The 20281-nt window shown below is 38.6% G+C and overlaps 1 protein-coding gene across 1 annotated transcript; it reads right to left on the reverse strand.

The window, feature by feature from the left end:
- Window positions 1-266: 266 nt before the first annotated feature.
- Window positions 267-19608, reverse strand: stil (STIL centriolar assembly protein). The gene is made up of 17 exons (XM_026930295.3): window positions 19256-19608; window positions 18969-19061; window positions 18761-18868; window positions 17904-18019; window positions 16299-16480; window positions 14962-15221; window positions 13213-13296; window positions 11822-11908; window positions 10215-10359; window positions 9307-9416; window positions 8409-8532; window positions 5594-6574; window positions 4408-4549; window positions 4129-4309; window positions 2995-3133; window positions 2622-2878; window positions 267-1456 (listed from the first exon to the last, which is right to left on the reverse strand). The coding sequence occupies exons 2-17, from the start codon at window positions 19052-19054 to the stop codon at window positions 715-717; spliced, it is 3744 nt and encodes a 1247-aa protein (XP_026786096.3). The 5' UTR covers window positions 19055-19061; window positions 19256-19608; the 3' UTR covers window positions 267-714.
- Between the last annotated feature and the right edge of the window lie 673 nt (window positions 19609-20281).

Consider the following 20281-nt stretch of genomic DNA (forward strand, 5'->3'; position numbering starts at 1 on the left):
GTAGTAACGAGACGCACTAACAAAACTCACTAGGTCCAAGATGACATTTACTTGTTTTTTTTTTTTTGAGTTAATGAGATTTGGATTAAATCCATTCCATTAAAGTCACCAGTCAAACAGGCTAATAACTAATAAGTAAGACATTAACCATGAGATTCGATATCTGAGTATTAACTTCTACTTCAGACTTCATCAAAACTGTGAACGTTATCCGGCACTAGAATATTAAAAAAGCTAAAACCAAGTAGGCGTGAATCAGACAGACATGTGATCAACTGATTTAATTGTGATTTTACAAAAATACACATCATTTATTATGCATGCATTTAAAGACAGACTTAAAAAGGACAGACTTAAAACTTAGAGAGAAAAGATAAAATAATCCTATTTAAGGTTCTTTAATTCATAAAACAACTGGAATCACTTTCTCCAAACACAAGAAAACACAACCATAAACACAATAAAAGAACAAAAAAAGCAAAAGTACTGCAGACTGTACAAGAGGAGGACATTTCATTTGTGCCTACAAGACCTACGTTTTATAGGACTCACTACAACAAGACACACACACTTAAAACAAAAAGAGTATCTTCTTATTAAAATATAAAATATACAAGCATAGTGGTAGATGTACATTTCGAAGAAATGCACGATTAAAAGATAAAAACAATCTCAGATTCATTTAAATCCTGCTCTGAGGGGAAAAAAAGAGATTTAAAACAGTTTAGGGAGCTGTCGCAACCTGCTGAGATCGAGAAAATTCCCAACAGAGCCTTGAGTTTCCGGGAGTGATGGGAGCCTCTGGTTGTCGGATAAAGAGGACCGGCGCTGAGGTCGAGGTTGAGGAATGACATGTTTTGGGTTGTTCTCCTTCTCTGGGCTTGTTTTTGTGTGCGAAAGAAGCTGCATTTTAGGCCGTAAGTCTCGTATTAGCTGGCTTTGAGAGTCTTGAGTAGACAGAAGTGGCTCAGGCTGCTTGTTACTTACATTTTTTAGAATAAAACCAGTTTCTCTCTCTCGCCCCACGTTTTCTGATGTGTCAAGTTGCAGGGAGCAGCCGAGCGCAGAGTCGGTCTGTGCTTTCTGTGCTGTCTCGCCACAGTTGTCCTCTTCCTCTCCACTGCTGCTGCCTCCACCTTCCATCAGTCCGTATTTCTTCATGTACTTGCAGGTGGCTAGTGACATGTTGCTGGAGGAAAGGATGCTCAGTCCCGTGCTGCTCTTATCCAGCGGAGTTCTTCCAAAAAGCAGCGCGCCGGGGTTGGATCGAGCTCCGGGAGACTGGCCTCCCAGCGACAGGCGGGACAGCTGAGAGTCACTGAGGTACTTTAGAGCGATGGCATTGGCTTCTAAACTCAGATCCGCGCCGCCACTCAGCCCCCAGATGCTGGTGCCCACTGACTCAGAGAGAGTCAGCCTCGGGATGACCGCATCAGGGTTTATACAAGCCAGCGTGCTAGACACAAACACAGTGGATTAATATTCAAGACTAAAAAATATTTCACAGAGGTTTATAAAGATTTATAAAGCATTTAAATATTAACGACAGGGTGATGTGATGAAGTTACTGTTATCACTAAAGTATCCCTTATACCCTGCGCTCACACCAGCAGTGACGTGACACGATAAATGGCATTCATTTTCACTGAGTTGGAGATTTTTGAGGACCGTTAATGACACAAAGTTGGCAGGACGAGCAACACGACAAAGTTCATTTAACTTGCAAATGAGAAACAAAGCAATTAGTTGACTACCACTAGCGGTGAGGGAGAGTGGTGTTTCGTTTTTAGATGACTGTAATACATTACCTGTGGTTTTTAGTTCCACATATTTGTGCCTAGTGAGTCAGTGAGCTCTGCAACTACGAGCTTTAAGTGCTTGATTTACATAAAACAGAGCAGCGCTGGTACTTTGGTATAAATAGACAGCAAAAACCATGAATAGCAAAATGGGAAGTGGGACGATGTCTGATTTGTGATAAAAACTGTGTGGTTTTATATACATTCTGTAGCTAGCTTGCATCAACATCGCTGGAACCATGGCAACTGGCAGTAAAGTAAAGATAGCCCTGCAAACCATCAAAGAAAAATAATGCGTAATAGCACCGAGGTGGTTTACATACACACCTTCTTTCTTCCTATTCTATTACATATCGCGATTATGGAAACGTCTCTAGAGTCTCCATCTACTCTAGCTCCTGCTGGTTATCATAAAACCCTGCATATACACACACATTCCAGTTTCTACCGCGATGGGCCTGATCATGCTGTTTGAAGAGGTTTGCGCTGTCAGGTAACATCGGAGAGTTCACAACACGTATGCAACTGGCAATCATTCCAGATTCATATGTCGATTGGCTCATCTGCAGTTTTTATTGGGGGAGGGAAAAAAAAAAAAAAAAAAAGACTCTTTTGGCATATTTTTGACTGATAACTCATAGCAGTGTACTCAGATGTTACAATGCAGAGCTCCTAAGCAAAATGCATGAAGTTTCACAGGTCTGTGAAGACATGATACGCCACCAAGCAACCAGTGTAGAGCGATTCGAGCTACAGTGTGAGCACTGGATAAGACACCGGACAGGACACAACACCCATCACTGCATAGCATGCTTCATGTACCTGGCACTCTCCACAGTGCTGCGGTTGGACTTTCCTGTACTGAGCTCCAGGTTGACGCCGAGGCTCTGCAGCTGTTTAAGTGTGGCACTGAACACCCGGTCCTCCTCTGAACCCTCAGCATTCTGCTCTCTGAGTGCAGGTTTGTTTGGAGGAGAATTCCGAGGCGAAAGACTGTGTCTGGGACGAGGACTGTGCACGTCCTGCTCAGTTTTTTCTTCTTCATTTACAGAGTCTTGGAGACGGCTTTTCACTTGACCCTATGGAAAAAAAAAAATAGAAAACTTGTGTAAAAACATGTCTCAAGCTATAATTCATGACTACACAAATATGAGAGAGAGAGAGTGAGAGAGAGAGAGAGAGAGAGAGATCTTACCAGTAACTCTTGATAAAATCTCTGAGTGGGTACTTCTCCGTTTCGAGAGTCCTCTGCGTCATGAGACTGAGAGTTATAATACATGCTCGCACTTTCTCCTAGTACAGGACTCGGAAAAGAAACTACTACATCTGATGTGCTGGAAAACAAGAGAGAAACCTTATTAATAATGAGTAAGTTCTGAAACTTTGTAAGCTAAATACAAATAATGTAAATAAACCATAAATATTATTTTCATTAGCCTATTTCACAAGCTTTACAATTACATCTCTCTATTGTTCTACCCACATTTCGTCCCAAATAAATGATTACATCGAACATTTTTTATTAAAGCCACAGCACTGTTGAATTCTCAGTTGGTCAGAAGGTGCTGATTAATTTTCTCTAACGGCTCAGTTCTGGCTGTAATTCAAATCACAGGTTTATGTTAATATGCTCATTCTACTGTGTTATCATTTCTATAGTAACGACTGATTGAGTGTGTAATCATTGATATGATGAAGTTTTCTATAAGGAGATGTTTATTTAACATTTATGGAAGAAGTCTCCAGTCTCAGCACTTTGTAATTAATGGTAATTAAATGTGATTAAAAAAATTCATGATTAAAAAAAAAGGAAAAAAAGAGGCCGGGGAGGGAACGAATGTTTATAGCTGCTATAACGTAAGTGATAACAGTAACTAGCTTGTTTCTGAACATTCTACAACGTTCAGTGTAACGGATAAAAAGTGTGACGTGCTGTTTTGGAACTAATTAAATTTAAAAAATCTGTAATTTCTGTCAAATTGCTGTGGTGTAAGAGGAATAAAACACTTTGGGAAGTTCTGTTATTGGGGTGGTAACAGTAATCCTGCTTTGTCACACCACCCTGTCCGTCACTGATTATTTTCCAACAACAGCATGCCGCCAAGTGTGAGTGATTTTGGTGTAAATGAGATTTCAGTACAGGTGAATTAGTTTACATTTCTGAGAGTGGTACACTCTCACACACTCTCACACACTCTCACACACTCTCACACACTCTCACACACTCTCACACACTCTCACACACTCTCACACACTCTCACACACTCTCACACAGAGCACAGCCTGAACAAGGGATTATTTGAACGTGAATTAACAGCAGGTGATATACTTGTGCTGTGGTGATGAGGTGGAGTGTCGAGGGGTCACAGGGCTCTGTTCCTCTCTGCTGTGCTGGATCTTCTCAGAGCCGAGTCTGGAGGACACTGTGCTGTTAGCCTCAGGAGGGTCAGTCCATCGATGGTCATCATGTGTGGTGCTTTGATCGGGAGCGCTCCAGAACAAACTGGCACCTGTGTGAACGTTGTTGAACGTGGTGAGTGGATTTGATGATATAGAGAACGATATAAAATACTAAAGGCTGATGGAATCATGAAGGTTTTCTGTGCACCTGTTCCTACTGCGATGCTCACACTTGTCTTCTTTAGGGGCTCAGAAAGCGCTGAGGTCTGGATAGCCTGCTCCTGCTGCTCCTCTGGAGATGCTCGTGGCAGCTCTGACACCTTGCTCTGGGCCTCGAGAAGTTTCTGGATCTAAGAGACACAAGGTAAAACAGGAGTCGTAAACAGACTGAAAACAGTCTGAACACTCAAAAATGATTGTAGCTTATTAAAAAAAATTCTAGTTCAGAGACTCTAGGTTATCCCACCAAATGAATTTATGAAAATTATTTAGCTGAAGGAAGCTCATCTGACCAGAACCTAGCTACAGAGACAGATAGGGAGGTCAGAAATGGAGGTTTTGACGGAAAAACATTGTTTAAAGACAAAGTGACAGAAGTACGTGTTTATTCCACCGGTTTCAAATTAGAGGTAGAGACAAAAAAAAAAAAAAAAAAAAGATCACGAGTGGGCAGTATTGGCATTGATACACACTGTCACTTACGAAGTTTGATATGAAGACAGGCCAGGTTCAATTATTCATCTTCAGTAACTGCTTTATCCTGGTCACAGTTAAGGATTTGTTTATATTTTGGGAAATAAAACCACCTACTTCTGTTTGACAAAAAAATGGCAGGTGGGATTGGTCCTCACAGTTTTGGTTTGCATATTTTATAAACACAAACAGCAAATGATATTTGTTACAACCCTTCTCATTAAGAAGTCATATTTACGCTGATTAATCATTTACGTTTATGGCATTTGGCAGGCGCCCTTATCCAGAACGACTTACAAAAGTGCTTTGAATGTAAATAAATACATTCTGATTAATCAAATGTATTAATATTATTGCAGCCCTAAAATGATGTTCATTATAGCAAAACATACTCCAAGTTTCCATATTGAACATAAGGCGAGAAAAAGTTCATTGTTGGTGAATTGCTATGGTGTAGGCAGAATAAAACCCTTTGGGACATGGTGTTACGGGAAAACAATCAACTTCAGGGTGTTAACAGTAGCTCTGATTCTATACACTACCCTGTCATTGATTATTTTCCTACAACAGCATGCCGTTGTCAAGTGATTTATTCCTCACTTATTAGGCTGAATATAAATGTAGTGTATATGTGTATACTAATACTGTTAGGTCTACTGATCGCATTTTATTAACGTCCTATGCTTTTATCCACAACAAACCTGAGCCTGCAGTTGTTTCAGCTGCCGGTCCTGCTCCATCAGCATCCTGTAGGCATCAGCAGGAAGAAGGCCCATGCCTATATCTGGTGCAGTGACTGCAGCGGGACCAGGCTGGAGCTGGCAGCACTGGGCCTGGCATATGGGCACTGTCTGGTCCAGAGCTCCACCACAGGGGTTGGCGTTGGGAACGTGTGGCCCGTGTGATGGAGAGTAATGCAGGGGAATGCCAGCATGGCACACAGGGCTCTGAGCAGGCGACATGCGGCACCCCAGAGACATCGCAGGCCTGGTAGGGGAGACACAGCAGTCCCGATGTGGACTGCCTTCAGGAGGACAGTGCACAGGGTTCTGCACAGGCGGCGACAGAGTCCCTTGCCAGGTGCTGCCCTGGTACATGGGCATGTGGGCGCGGTGGGCCGGGCAGCAGCTGCAGGTGGGGTTGAAAGCCGGGGTGCTGTGGAACACCATATGCTGAGAAGGGGGCAGCAGTGGCGTCTGATCTGGATTGATGGACACCTTTTTGCTCTTTTGGTTTGGCGCTGGAGGGTTTGGGTGACCAGATCTCTGTGTGTGCTCGTGGAGAGAGCTGTTTGGGGATGAACCAGTCTTGGGGGAAGAAGACGATGAGGAAGATGATGACGCAGAGAAGGCGTTGCTCGATCTTCGGCCCATGGAGGGAATGGATTTCCTGCACATGGAGGGTTGGTGCCCGATGGTGGACTGTGTTCTATTGAGCTTTGGCTGGGACAAAACTGGTGTCAGAGGTCTCCTTATGGGTGGAGGGCCGGCCATGACACTCTGAGCAGTTGGGCGTGGTGCAGGGCAGGAGGGTGGAGTACCGCTGCTACAGCTCCTAAGCTGAGGATTTGATTGGACAGGATGTGTGAGAGTGTGCTCATGGGATTCCACTACCTTCCCATCAAGGAAGCTACCATCCAAAACCATGGAGAGTTCTGGCACAGAAGGCTGGACTTGTCTCGTCTGAAAAAAACGGATGAACAAAGATAAAATACAAACAATACTTAAAAAAGCTTTATGGCTTGTGACCAATCTCATCTGCATATCAGATGAGACTGGTCACAAGCCATAAAGCTTTATACATGATGAATCAGTTTAACTGAGAAATAGTGAGAAAGTCTCAGTTTTAAATAAAACCGTTTAAATGTTTTTGAATACAGAAAGTCCTTGGGTTAGTTTTATATTTATTACAATTTCACCAGATCTGAAATGGAAATTAACTATCCTAAATTAATTTAGGATACTAAATAAAATCCTATGTATACAAAATGTTTTTGTATATTGGGAGTTTGGTGAATCTACAAAGCTTCTCAACCTGTCAAAGTTGAGAGAAAGAAAGAATGACAGAACAAAAAAGGAAATACTGTTTTCTACAGCCTCTCAAGTGACTGCGTATGTAATTCCTGCTCAGACAGAAGAAAGATAAAACAAAAGAAAAATAGAAACTTTTTTTCTTTCGCCAGTCTTTCAACTAGTTCTCTCAACTAACTGTGTATAACTAAGTGAGAAACTAACTAAGTGAGAAAGAAAGAAAGACAGAAATAAAGACAGAAAGAAAGACCATTTTCTACAGCATAAATGACTCTGTATGTAGTTCCAGCTCTGAAAAGAAAAACAAAAAGAAAGAAAGAAAGAGATATGGCAGGACCCCAGCAGGTGCCTGAAACCATGGATAGTAGCGAACACACACACACTATACATGTTATTTTTTATGAAGGTTATTTTTTATTAAGGGATGATTAATGTCCTGGGAGGTACTACATGAGACTTCATCACATTACTCAGAAAGGCATGAAATTTAAATTACGAATGTTTACTGTATGTCTGGAATTTTCTATTTAATTTTTTCAGACTGCGGTCAACCGTAGTTAAGTGAAACTGCAGTAACTGAGTCAGCAGATAAGGGGGTTTTACTGTTTAATACAGCTTCTCAGCTGACAGCGGACCTAGTTTCAGCTCTGAAAAGAAAGACAGAAAGGAAGAAGACCATAAGAAAGACACGGACAGAAGAGATGTTTTCTACAACCTCTCAAAGACTGTACATAATTCCAGGTCTGAAAAGAAAGACCGACAGAAAGAAAGAATGACAGAAAGACCATTTTCTACAGCCTCCCAACTGACTGTGTACCACCAGCTTTTTCAGTTAGTTTAGTAGCATGCACACTGATACAGTTAGCGATTCATCTGTTTAGGATCTTTTGCCCTTCAGATCAACAGCAGATGTGTTAAAGGTTAAAGATGCAAATTCTTAAGTTTTGCTAGTCTAGGGCACATCGTTGTGAATTTCATTAAAATTAATGTAATTTCAACAACAGGTTGCGTGCCTTAATACTTATTGCTGAGTAATAGAGATGCCAGAAGTATCGATACTGGCCCGATGCCAACAAAAAAAGGCAGATCGGATATCAGAGAAACCATTTCAGATCCTGTAATAAACCGCAGAGAGGAACTGGATTTGGAAAAGAAATGTATTCTGGGAACTGAAAATGTTTACCTATAAAGAGACATGTTTGGTTTTTCTTTGGTTAAGTTTGATTTATACTGATAGACTGTATATTAATATATTTACACTTTATTATTATTTACAATGCAAGTGATTCTGTGTGAAAGATCAACTGTGAAATGCTTCAGGAAAACAAAAAACATTTTAAAGCTTAGTAGTATTTAAAGAAAAGAATATCGGGGGTATCATTATTCATTATCAGCTGAATATATATCAGTATCTGGAAAAGAAAAGGTGGTATCATGGCATCTCTATTGGGAAATGCAGTGGACGAAGGAGTAAGAGCCGTCAGACCTGTTGACTGATGGGGTGAGGGTTAGGAGACGGCCGAGGAGAGAGATCCTCATCTTCCACTCCTGAGTCATGGTCACTGATGGACAGTTTGCTCTGGACTACAGCTGATGATGCAGTTCCAGCTCTGATGGAAAGAAGAAGATATATTCATTGCCACTGGACACTTTTAAACAAAACAAAAAAAAAAAAGTTGTATGTTTTGTTTCAATCTCAGTCCTGGTGACTTGCAACACAACACTTTTTTGGGTCAAAACTGAGTAATGACTGAAACCTTTCTCAGATGTGGTGATATGATGAAGTCGGGTTACTGTTACCACCCTAAAGTTGGTTATTCTCCTGTAACAGCATGTCCTGAAGTGTTTTATTCCTCTTATACCACTACAATTTGCCAAAGATTATAATGTTACAGTTATTACAACACACCATACATTTACAGCTGCATTTAATGTTGTGGAACATCCATGAGACAAGTTAGCTCCTGTTCTCATTTATGTTCTAGCAGCTATAATCATTCATTCCCTCACCAGCCTCTCTTTTCCTCTCTGTTGAAGTTTATAAGATGCAGCTTGTCATGTTACTGAGAAACCGCAAAGTGTAATCTCCTCTGTCACAAAGACATTGGGTAAACTTAGTTACAGCTTTACCTCCCACTCCTGCACAGTGCTGACACTCGAGACTCCTTCCATTAAATAAACTTACAGAAACCTTTACCATATCAAGGATTATACATGTTTTTTTTTTTTTAGCAGTTTATGGGCTGTTACTATAGAAATAATGACATATTAGAAAGATCACATTAATAGAACCCTGTTGAGCAGCTGCACTACTGTTAGAGCTGCTGTTACAGAAGATTAATCAGCACCTTCTGACCAATCAGAATCCAGAAAGGTCACGGTACCTTGCTAATGCTGAACGAGACAGCGTCTCTTTAAAGAGCTCAGCCTCCTGATTCTGGCTCTCAGCTCCCAGTTCAAAGTGCAGCGAACGTCCCTCTGCTGGCTCCACGTTCTATACACACACACACACACACACACACACACACACACACACACACACACACACACACAGAGAGATTATCACACCAAATTAACCTCTCATGCTCCAAGATAATTTATGTGGGTAAGGAAGAGAGAGGAAAAAAATATATATATATATCACACATTTGATATATTTTCACATTCACAATGCAGTGGACTACAGATAATATAAATGAGAGTGTTGCATTATGGGAACACACACCTCTAAGCCTACAGTCTACATTTGTGCTGCTTGTAGTTTGTCTCTTGAGGATGTGGCCTGGCCAGGATTTTCTTTTTAGCACCAATAAGAAACAGTAGCAGTCAAAATGTAGAACCTACAACCCACTATACAATTTATACCCTGCGCCTTTGTTTAAAATCTATTTTCGTTCTAGTTTGTTTGCAGATAAGCAAAGCAAGCTAACTGTATTCACCAGAAGCACCAATGATCTCTGCTACTTCCTTCCAAGTTTTATTTTTCTCCACAAAGTCTTATACACATTTAATGAGAGGTTATATGAAAGGGTAATTTTTTTTTCATTTTTGTGTGTCAAACTATAAAAAGAGAACTAACTGATGTTAGGAAATAAAAGTTGAGAGCGGGGACCTGAAGAAATGTTGGACCACGTATACCATAGGTTTGGTCTGAGAAATCATTCATGACACTTGTTCGGATTTGTCGCTTTACTGCATCAGATCTAATTTGCCTAATGTGAGCGATCATCTTTTGCTTTATCTCTTGCTAGTGTGAACGTAGGGTGAAGCTCTGTACTCTCAGTGAACAGACCTTATAAAGTGTGAGTGATTCTGTGCAGATGAGAAGCTGAAAGCTCATGTCCTTCGGCCCACGCAGCTTGCACTGGTAAAACTCAGGATCCCGGTGAGTGAGCGAGTACAGGACCACCAGGAATGTATCGTCCTCCGACATCACTCTGGAAAAGACGTGAAAACTTTTACAGTCTCATATGACTCCTCAATTATTCAAGAACATGTGCAAAAAAATGATTGTGTAAAAAACAGAATGATTAAAAATTTCTACTTAGAAGCTACTTAGACCAAAAGAAACATGCTCATAAACATTTTAAATAAAAGAATTTTCACTCAAAATTAGAATCATAATCATATTAACACATACCAGAAAATGATTTCATATTAGACCGGTTTTAGCGTCATTCCACTGGCTGTACATTTCCATTGAACTGACTATAATATTTTTTATGGTATAGCACTTTCATACATCATGTTTCATACCGTGTCTTAAGATCATCTACCTCTAGCCTTCTCCATAGTCCACGTATAAAACTTCAGTTCTTATGCATCTTATTCTCCAACACTTTCATCATTAATCTACATTAATCTGACTCTGAATAAAAAAATAATAAAAAAAAATATTCACTTTAGCTTTTATTGCTTGCCTTACTTTTACATTTACATTATTTTAATTATTATATTTCAATTTTATTTGTGTAAACTTTTTAAAATATGTTTCATATTGTTATTATTTTCTTCTTTCAAACAGTTTTATTGTATTATTATTTGTTTTTTTTTTACCATTTTATTTTGTTTCACAATTTCTCTGTTTTTATTTCACACTGTAAAACACTTTAAGTTGCATTTTAAATATATGAAAGGTGCTATATAAATAAAGATTATTAATAATTTCTTTTTACTACAAGTAACAAAACTGCTCAAATCCCAAGAGAAATAACATTTCAAATAAATGCAAATTCATCATCATGCCTGAAATAAAAAATCTCTAATTGTTCTTAACCTTTATTGCTGCCTTTGACCAAATCTATTTTTTTCTTTCTAAGCACAAAATACACACAGTACAGACGTCCCAGTCACTCCAGCCTGCTCAAATGTTTAAAAGCAGTGTTTAAATCAAATTCTTCCATTTCGACAAAATATCTAGAAACTGAATATCTGACAAAATTATATCTGGAAATCTAAAATATAATAAATTAAAGGTGCTAACAAACATGTAAGATTTAATAAAAATAAAAATACTTTTACATGCTTTAAACAACCAGAGAACTGTGAACACAACAGACTAACGATTTTAACACATTTTGTGGTTATTTGCTACTAAGTAATACATTTTAGTATGTGATTCATAAGAATTTCCTGAATATTTGAAAACATTTCTAACGTGCCTGTACATCTTACAACATTTTGACAGGTTCATAGTTAAAGTGTGATTTGTATATTAATTTTAACGCAAGAGTAAAACAGGACCAAATTTGAGAATTTGTTAAAAATCAGAGTAAAACTACATTAATAAAGATTAAATTAAACCAAATGTTTTGCGTGACAGTAAACAAAAAGAGATAGTCTGGACAGCAGTGCTGTAATTAGGAGCACACGGGATGAACAGATGGACGCAGCACTCACCTGTCGTGGAGGGAGGAGCTGTACAGGTACCTCAGACACCACGCCCACACCACTGGGTTGTGGATGTGGGTAACACCACTTAACCATCTGTCACACGAGAGGAGAGGGGAGGGGAAAAAATACTCCATCAACCTTCACTATCCAACTGCACAACAGTTACAAATCTCCCGAGAGGCTTGAGGTCAGGCTGTGATTAGCGCAGGTTAAATTACCCACACTGCAGGATTAAAAGAGGAGCAGAAACCACTACATAAACGGTCAAAGACGTAAAAAGGTGAGGAGACTGATGTGGTCAGCGATAATAGGCCGTTAAAAAGCTTTAGCTTACCATATAACTAGAAACAACACCTTTTATAATCGCTGATGAGTGACTGAAAAGTAGCTTATAGTGCAGACTGCAATGCGCAGCACAGTGGCACAGCAGCGTGAATACTGAGTCAGCAACTACAAAGAAAAACTTCATCATCATCCTCATAATAATAATAATAATGGAAACACAAACAAGATGCTTAAGCCTAAGGGTGCTTTCACAATTGCCGTTTTTTTTTTGTTTTTTTTTTTAAAAAGCGTTCGTCAGGTTTTTTTTTTTTTTTTTTTTTTTGTCAGTGCACTTTCTAAAATTTCAAAAATAAGCAACAATGCAAAAAAAACATAACATGGTATACTTTTGATATTCTCTTTTTACTAACTGCTCGTCTAACATCCCTAGTAGAAATGGTGAAATGTTTCCACACTGCTGACATTCTCCACTGTTGATCTGCTGCTTGAACTGTTTCAACATGTGTTTTAATCACCCACTGCTTATCATTACCATTATAATCGCTTATAAGGTAGATTTGATTACTAAATGTTGTTGTGGGTCTACGGTCTACGTCAAAAATGTTCTCTTTGAGGCGAAGTGTTGTTTTTGACCATTTTCTGACAAAAGTTTTCAGTGCCATCCCTAATAAATATAGTTAACTGATGTTAGCTATGAATAAACTTGAATAATGTTAATTAAAGAACTTAAAATTCATACGCCGTTTGGCTCATCTGCTGTTTTTATTGGAGGATTAAAAAAAAAAAAAAAAGACGACGCTTTTGCTGCATTATTGAGAGATAACTTGTAGCAGCGTACTGATGTTAAAATCCAGAGCTGCTACGCAAAATGCGAAAGGTTAGCAGGTCTGTGCCAAACGCTTTTTTATCCTCCTACTGTTCTGAAAGATTAAAAAGCTTGAGGATTTGCAAATCGGATCTCATGTCTCATGAAACAGAAACCAAGCTGCAATCAGAATCACTGACACACACACACACACACACACACACACACACACACACACAAAAGAAAACGTTTAAGCAGTAAACATGTAGCTCTCATACATAACCTGTGCAAAACTGAGAACACTTACACTCCGACAAGAGGAAGCGTGTAAACCTTCGGATCCGACTCCAGGATGAGGAGCAGTTTGCGGGTTTGGTCCATGGTCAGGAACCTAGAGAGGCAAACAAATAAAATCAGACGTGCAGTACACGTAATCATGCAATAAAATATAAAACCATGTAATGTAATAAATCATTAGTTAAAAAAAAAAAAAGTGTTCAGCTTACATGAAATTAAGTTGTGTAAAATAAATAAACAAATTGTAACTAATTAAAGTGTAAGAAAATGATGGTATTGCTTCATTAAAATTTGTCACATAAGAAATCTAATGTTCAAAAAACAGCTTAAAAACATATCTTTTTCATTTTAGCTTTTATTATTTGCCTCACTTGCCACTTTTACATTACATTTAGACAGAGGCGGCATCGATCTGATTCCCAGCATCGGTATCAGGCTGATATAAGAACAAAATCAGATCTGATATTGGAGAGAAGAAAAAGAATTTCATCCAATTCTGGAACAAATGGAAAAGATTGGATCTGGAAAACATTTTCTAAACTGGAAATGGTTTTGTGCAAGTTGCTTTTAGCTATGTATTTTTTTCCTGCTTTAGTTTAATTTAATTAAAAAGCTTAGTAGTTTTTAAAGAAAAAAATATTGATATCAGCTGGTACTCAAAGTTTCAGTACTGGTATCAGAACAGAAAAAGTGGCTCTGTTGTATGTCCTGGGGGACATGGGGGTGTTATGTGGACTTTCTACAGCCCACAGAGAGTGGGTGGTAACGGCGGTAATGATCAGACGACAGTCCTGGATCAGTCCTGTGTCGGAGGAATGGATTACTGAATTGGGAAAGGTTGCAGATTAGGAACTGTGTCATACAGGATGCATAAGGAACACAAACACCTGCCAAAGAGGGCCGGATATTTTACACATGGTGACGTAAGGAGGAGTTATGAGAGAATATGTCCTTGGAGGGCCTATGCTGTACATATTCTGGAAGTATGTTTGTATGTATATTTTGTTTTAATTTGTATGGATTTCCTCAGATGGACCTGGGGGAAGGGAGTGAAGGGTTTAATATGTATTTTTGTACTGAATGTTACAAGAAGGTGTGTAACTTTGGAAAATATACACAATATACAAAATATACACAAAGTCAAACAAATAACAACAAATACAAGTCATTAAAAAAAAAAGAAAAGAAAAAGTGGCACTAGTATTTTTTTTTCCCTCTATAAAAACAAAAACATGACTTACACAAAACCTTTTTTTTTTTTATTACTAAAGGTTTATTAATAATAATAAATAATAATAATAAATTAAGTGTATGTATACATATACATATTATATATTGTTATTTATTATATATTTTATTTTATTTTACTGTATTGTATTTTATTTTACCTTTTTTAATTACCTGTCTTGTTATGTTGGTTTCATATATATGAAATCTTTTCCATTTTTTACAGGATCTGAACAAATTCTTCTTTTTCACCTTTGATATCTGATCCACCTTTTTTTTTCTTTTTTAAAATACTGGTATCAGATTGGTGCCATCTGTAATTATTATTATTATTATTATTATTATTACTACAGTATAATTTACAGTCTCATTAATATTCAAGTGCATATAAATATGAAATCTTTTGAGAAAGTAAAGCACAAAAGAAAAGTTTAAAGCTAACTGACAGCTCTACTGTGTGTTTAAATGTTTTTCATTCTGAAACACAGCATTTAAAAAAAAAAAAAGTGTGTGTGTGTGTGCGCACACTCACCCTCGTCTCCTCGCGTTAGTGTGTGAGTGTAGAGGTTGTGCCATGCTGGCTGGGCTGCTCAGGTTCCTGGCCAGTGCAGTAGGGATGATGGGCAGCACGCGCACGGGGACGGCCTCCAGGGAGCTGGCCAGCGTCACACCGGCCCAGTGCAGGCTGAAGCTCAGCCGGTCCATGTTCTCCACACAGCTGAGACGCACACGCAGACTCATCAGCTTACACAGCTCCATCGTCTCTCTGCTGCTGCAGGAATGCTCCAACATCTGACACAGCGGAGATCAGGATATAAAGAGGAAGAGAGGAAACATTATGACTATCACATAAAAAAGAGGAATCATTATCACTGGTGGCAACGATGGAAATCACGGATTCAGTGTCAAATCATGACCACAATTCTATCACACTTTAATTTTTTAGAGTTTTATTTATTTAATTTTTTCCCCTCCAGGCACCTAATAATCACCACCTAAAGATCTCAATGCATTACTGTCTTTTTATTTCCCTTATGTATTTATAAAGTAATTTTACAAATAATTAAATTACCATGCACGCTAATATGATCTTTTTTATTGTAAATGGTCCACAGTCATCAGATTATTCAAGCAGTGATGTAAACAGGGTGCTACAATGCTAGATTTAAAGATAAGCCAATCAGCTTATTCATTTTTCATTCATTTGTTCTCTTGCATTTTTTACATCTGTACAAACAGAAACAAAGCCCAGTGATCAGATTACACACGTACACCGTTCTGTAAAACAGATTATTTACTGTTAAAATCTGATTTTTGTGCTTATTTTGTACACAGAAACAAGCGTATTGTCTTCTCTAAATAAAACTATGATAAAAAACCCGAGCCCTACCCAGCCCTCTTTGTTGTAATTGTAAAAATAGGCTCTAAGGATATAATAAGAATCAGGAATGATAAATAGTTCTAAACATAGATCTCCTCCTGCTTAATTAGAGGGAAAAAAACCCTGTGTACACATGCCAACCGAGTCACACACACTAAACCGGTTATATATAAAAACACTCTCACTCACTCACTCTCTCTCACTCTCTCTCTCTCTCTCACACACACACACACACACACACACACACACACACACACACACACAGAGGTAATAATTGCCTCTCCCTGAGGTGCAGCTGGTACTGACAGGTTGGAGTAACTGCCAGAGAAAGCGTTCATTACTGCAGTAACACACCATGACGTCTGAGTGTCTGGAGAGCTTCTCAAACAGCTGCTCCATCTTCACCACATGTCGTTTACTCATAACCGACAAACACGAGTACACACACACACACACACACACACACACGATGCATTATGATCAGATACCTTAAAGGTGATGTCCAGGTCATGTGCAGAGTACACGGTGCTGTCAGGAACACGCTGAGCGTCGAACAGGCACGGCACCAGGACGTCGCCGGGGAGGAGGGCAGTGGGAGATTTCGCAGAGCAGTCAGGCTGCTCTCTGCCAGGGTCAAACCGATCCAACGTGATCGTCACACCTTCCTCATCTACACAGCAGAAATGACCAGAATTTTCAGATGTACAAAGAAAAAGGAAAACTCCAGCCTGAAACACGTTAATTATCAAAATCATGTGATTCTGACATTAATGTGGTTAGTGTTTGGTGCTGTATTTTATTTATTCCTGAGAGACGTTAGCGGTTGTGTCTCACTCTGATGTCACAGGGCGATGCTGTCATTGCTAGCGTAGTTCAAAAAAATCTCACTGATGTCAAACAGACTTCACTGGTAGCTCATAAAAACAAAAACGTCTTTTCTCAAATTTCATTTTCCAGTGACTTTAAATTCAATGCAGCTATATGATGCAGCTGAGACTCGGCTAGTTAACAATCTACGAGGTTATGAGCGTGATGGCGTTGATGACGGTGTTAGCGTGAAAGTTTTGGAAGCTTTGGAAGCTGATCTGAGTGTACAGATGAGGAGGTGAGACAGCTGGACAGACTAAAGGACTAAAGCACTGCTGCATCACTCTCTTTGGACAGAGATGAAGCGAGGGATAAATCCCACTGCACCGCTATTAGCAGGGAGACAAATGGCATTGTGGGTGATGTAGGAATGTGAAAATATGCCAACTTGACCATGAAAGAAGTTTAAACTAAAAAAAAAAAAAGTCTACTATCAGTATTTTTTTTTTTTTTGTTAGAAAAGAAATCTTAGATGTCACTGAAGATTACTAACACAGGAGTACCAGCGCAAGTGACTTCCTCCTAACACTCTGTTAAACCTCATAAACTAGTTTACAGTTGCATTAATAAAATGTTTTAAAAAATAAACTTCTAAAAATTATTTAACTCTGAAAGTCAAGACTAATTCAGTACAAACTTTTGACATCTAATCATCTGAGATTTTCCACTCAGTGTTTGCTGCTGTTATAAAAGTACTGACGATACTCGTGATATCTCAGTAAAGTGTACTGTTCCTTCTGAGGCTGTGGATGGAAGAGAGTTTACGTGCTTTATGTCTCGAATTTCTTGCTTCTCCCCTGGACACTGCAGATCTGTACACAAGAAGTGCTGCTGTAATCATAAATACTGTCCTTATTCACATTCTGCTCATACTCAACATCACACTTCTCTACTCTTCTACACCTGTATACTGTAATGATTTATAATGATATTATACTGTAATGATTTATATCCGGCGTCACTCAGAAAACACTTTCTTTTGAGGTTCATCTCAAGGTTTCTTCCTCATGTCCTTTCAGGGAGTTTTTCCTCACCGTTGTCTCCTCTGTGTTTCTCATTAGAGATCTAAATTTCTATAAATCGTCTTTGTGACAAAGGCTATTGTTAAAAGTGCCATACAAATAAACGGCACTAAATTGTTGTGACATCATTTCTCACAGTATCGATATATAATACTGTCATATTGACATACAGCCCTAATGGTCACTGGTCAGAACTTTGCTCACCGCTCTCCACAGCTAGCGTCCCAAGAAGGAAACAGGAAAACTGAGGCTTCTTGCTCTGTCGTGCGTGACGATGAGCCAAACGCAACGCTTTCTCCATGAGCAGCAGCCTGGGCTTTCTGAAACACACACATATCCAAATAAGTCAGGAGGTAGGAAACACCACCGAGGACAAGAGGGAAAGAAAACTAAACAACATTATATCACAGTGCTGCTGAGTTCTGATTGGCTAGAAGGTGTTGATTAATTTACTATAACAGCAGCTCTGACAGTAGTGCAGGTTTATATTAATGTGCTTATTTTAATAAATTTTAACTTATTTATTATTTCTATAGTACAATAACAATATCACAAGAACTTCTAGGGAGAACACTCCACATAAACGGATATAAAGAGGTATAATCGCTGATATGGTGAATTTTTTTGTAAGGAGATGTTTATTCAACATTTATGTAAGAAGTCTCCAGTGCCAGCGCTTTGTAACAAAGCTAAAGCTGTAACTAAGTTTTTGATCTTATTAAATTCAAGCAGAAGAAATTAGAGACTGGAGAAGAAACAGTTGTTTATGGCTGCTATAACAAACGTGAGAACAGGAACTTGTTTAACAGAAGCTCCACAACATTAAACGTATCTATGGATAAAAAGTACAAGGCGTCATTTTTTAACGAGTTAAATGTTATACCACAGCACTCTGCTGATGCATACAAGAGGAAGAAAACAGACAGGATATGCTGAATAGGAAATTAACCAGCTTTCAGGTGGTAAAAGTAGCTCTGCTTTATCACTCCATCCTGTTGCTGATTAGTTTTCTATAACAGCATGCCACAGAGGGGATTATTCCTTCTGTAAACCAGACCCACCTGTAGTAGGAAAGGTGAAGACTGACAGGATCTCCATTAGGAGTCGGATCCCAAAGGTGCATTTTAGATTTAGGAAATGTTAAAGGGCTGATGATGCTCTCTGGTGACCTTTAAAGAATAAAAGAGAATTATTGAGGTTATTAATACATGGTTTTCATGTTAGATTGTTTATATTACAGTAAAATAAAGTAGGGAAAAGTGTTATTACCTGGTGTTTTGGGCTGTATCTGGTCTGCACACTGCTTCCAGTACGTGGGAAGGCAAACCTCGCAAATTCACCTGAATGCGATTCATGTTTCAACTGCAAATGTAATTTTTATTAATTAAAAAGAAAAAAAAACTCGTTTAGTGGCGCTTTAACTGCATGGCTAGTTATGAAGCTAGCATAGAAAGCTAGGGAGATATCGAGACGTGGCATGGAAATATAGCATGCTAGCTTTTAGATAGCTAGATATTCTTATTAATAGTGAATAATTTTGTCATATTTCATCTCACCTAGTCTCAGCTGTGTTTTGCTCAGCTCATTCTCCTCAGCTCCTCGCAGTGTTCGGCGCTCTGCTCCACCCAGGGCGGCTAGCTGGCTAAGCTAACTGCAGCGCCGCACCATTTCCTCCGCTAACGTGACAAAACTGGCTCAAATAACAACAACCGTTTAACTTCCAACATCCTCCGCGGTATCACACGCGGCAAAAAAATCCGGTTTGACCAATTAGTTAATGGTTTACTTCACTCGGTAGGTTAGCAACAGTGTGTGAGGGGTTATCAGAGGAAAAACAAAACAGACGCCTCCATGAAGAAGAACTAGCCAAAGTCAAAAGTAAATTGTGGCGCTGTTTCTAAGCTCCAATGGCGGGACACGACGGTTAGCCAATAGCAGCGCAGCACAGCAGCGCTCGACCAATTAGATCGTGCCTTCTTAGCTCCGCCCATCGTGAAACCTCTTTAATTATATACAGTAGTTTAACGCTGCACTGTAATCCACAGATTCTCTTTAAATGTAATTAGTATTGTTAAAATTTCACGTTTCTTTTATGAATGCCGTAAGAGAAACTGAAAAAAAATTATAACTGAAAAATTATGCATGAATTAACTGAAAAACTGAAAAAAAAAAAACAAGAATGACCTGAAACAGCTAAATACAAATTATTGAAATCACAAAAAAATGCAAAAGCTTTTCTTCTTCTGTTCCTTTTTACTCTTAACACCACTACTATTCCTACTACTGATAATAATATTCATGGCTTTTAATTAGCATTTTCTAAATGTGGTCTAAAAAATATTATTATTATTATTATTATTATTATTATTATTATTATTATTATTAACACTAATAATAAGAAGAAGAAGAAAAAGAAGAAGAAGAAAGCATAATAACAGTAATGTGGACAAAGTAAGAACAAAAAAAAAAAAATTGCAACCCTTACATAACCCAAAACATCTTGAACTTTTGGTTCTGTTATCCTTTTGTGTCATCTTTACTTTCATTAAACAGGTATTTAGTCTACATTCTGTGTTTTCTCC

This window comes from Pangasianodon hypophthalmus, chromosome 11 (assembly GCF_027358585.1).
Source record: "Pangasianodon hypophthalmus isolate fPanHyp1 chromosome 11, fPanHyp1.pri, whole genome shotgun sequence".
Lineage (NCBI taxonomy): Eukaryota > Metazoa > Chordata > Actinopteri > Siluriformes > Pangasiidae > Pangasianodon > Pangasianodon hypophthalmus.

Coding starts and splice junctions, on each gene's coding strand:
- stil (XM_026930295.3), bottom strand. CDS start 19,054: ATGAATCGCATTCAGGTGAATTTGCGAGGTTTGCCTTCCCACGTACTG. Junction 8,533..9,306: donor TCTCGTTCAGCATTAGCAAG/GTACCGTGACCT, acceptor TCTTTCCATCAG/AGCTGGAACTGCATCATCAG. Junction 3,134..4,128: donor ACCTCATCACCACAGCACAA/GTATATCACCTG, acceptor CTTGTTTTCCAG/CACATCAGATGTAGTAGTTT.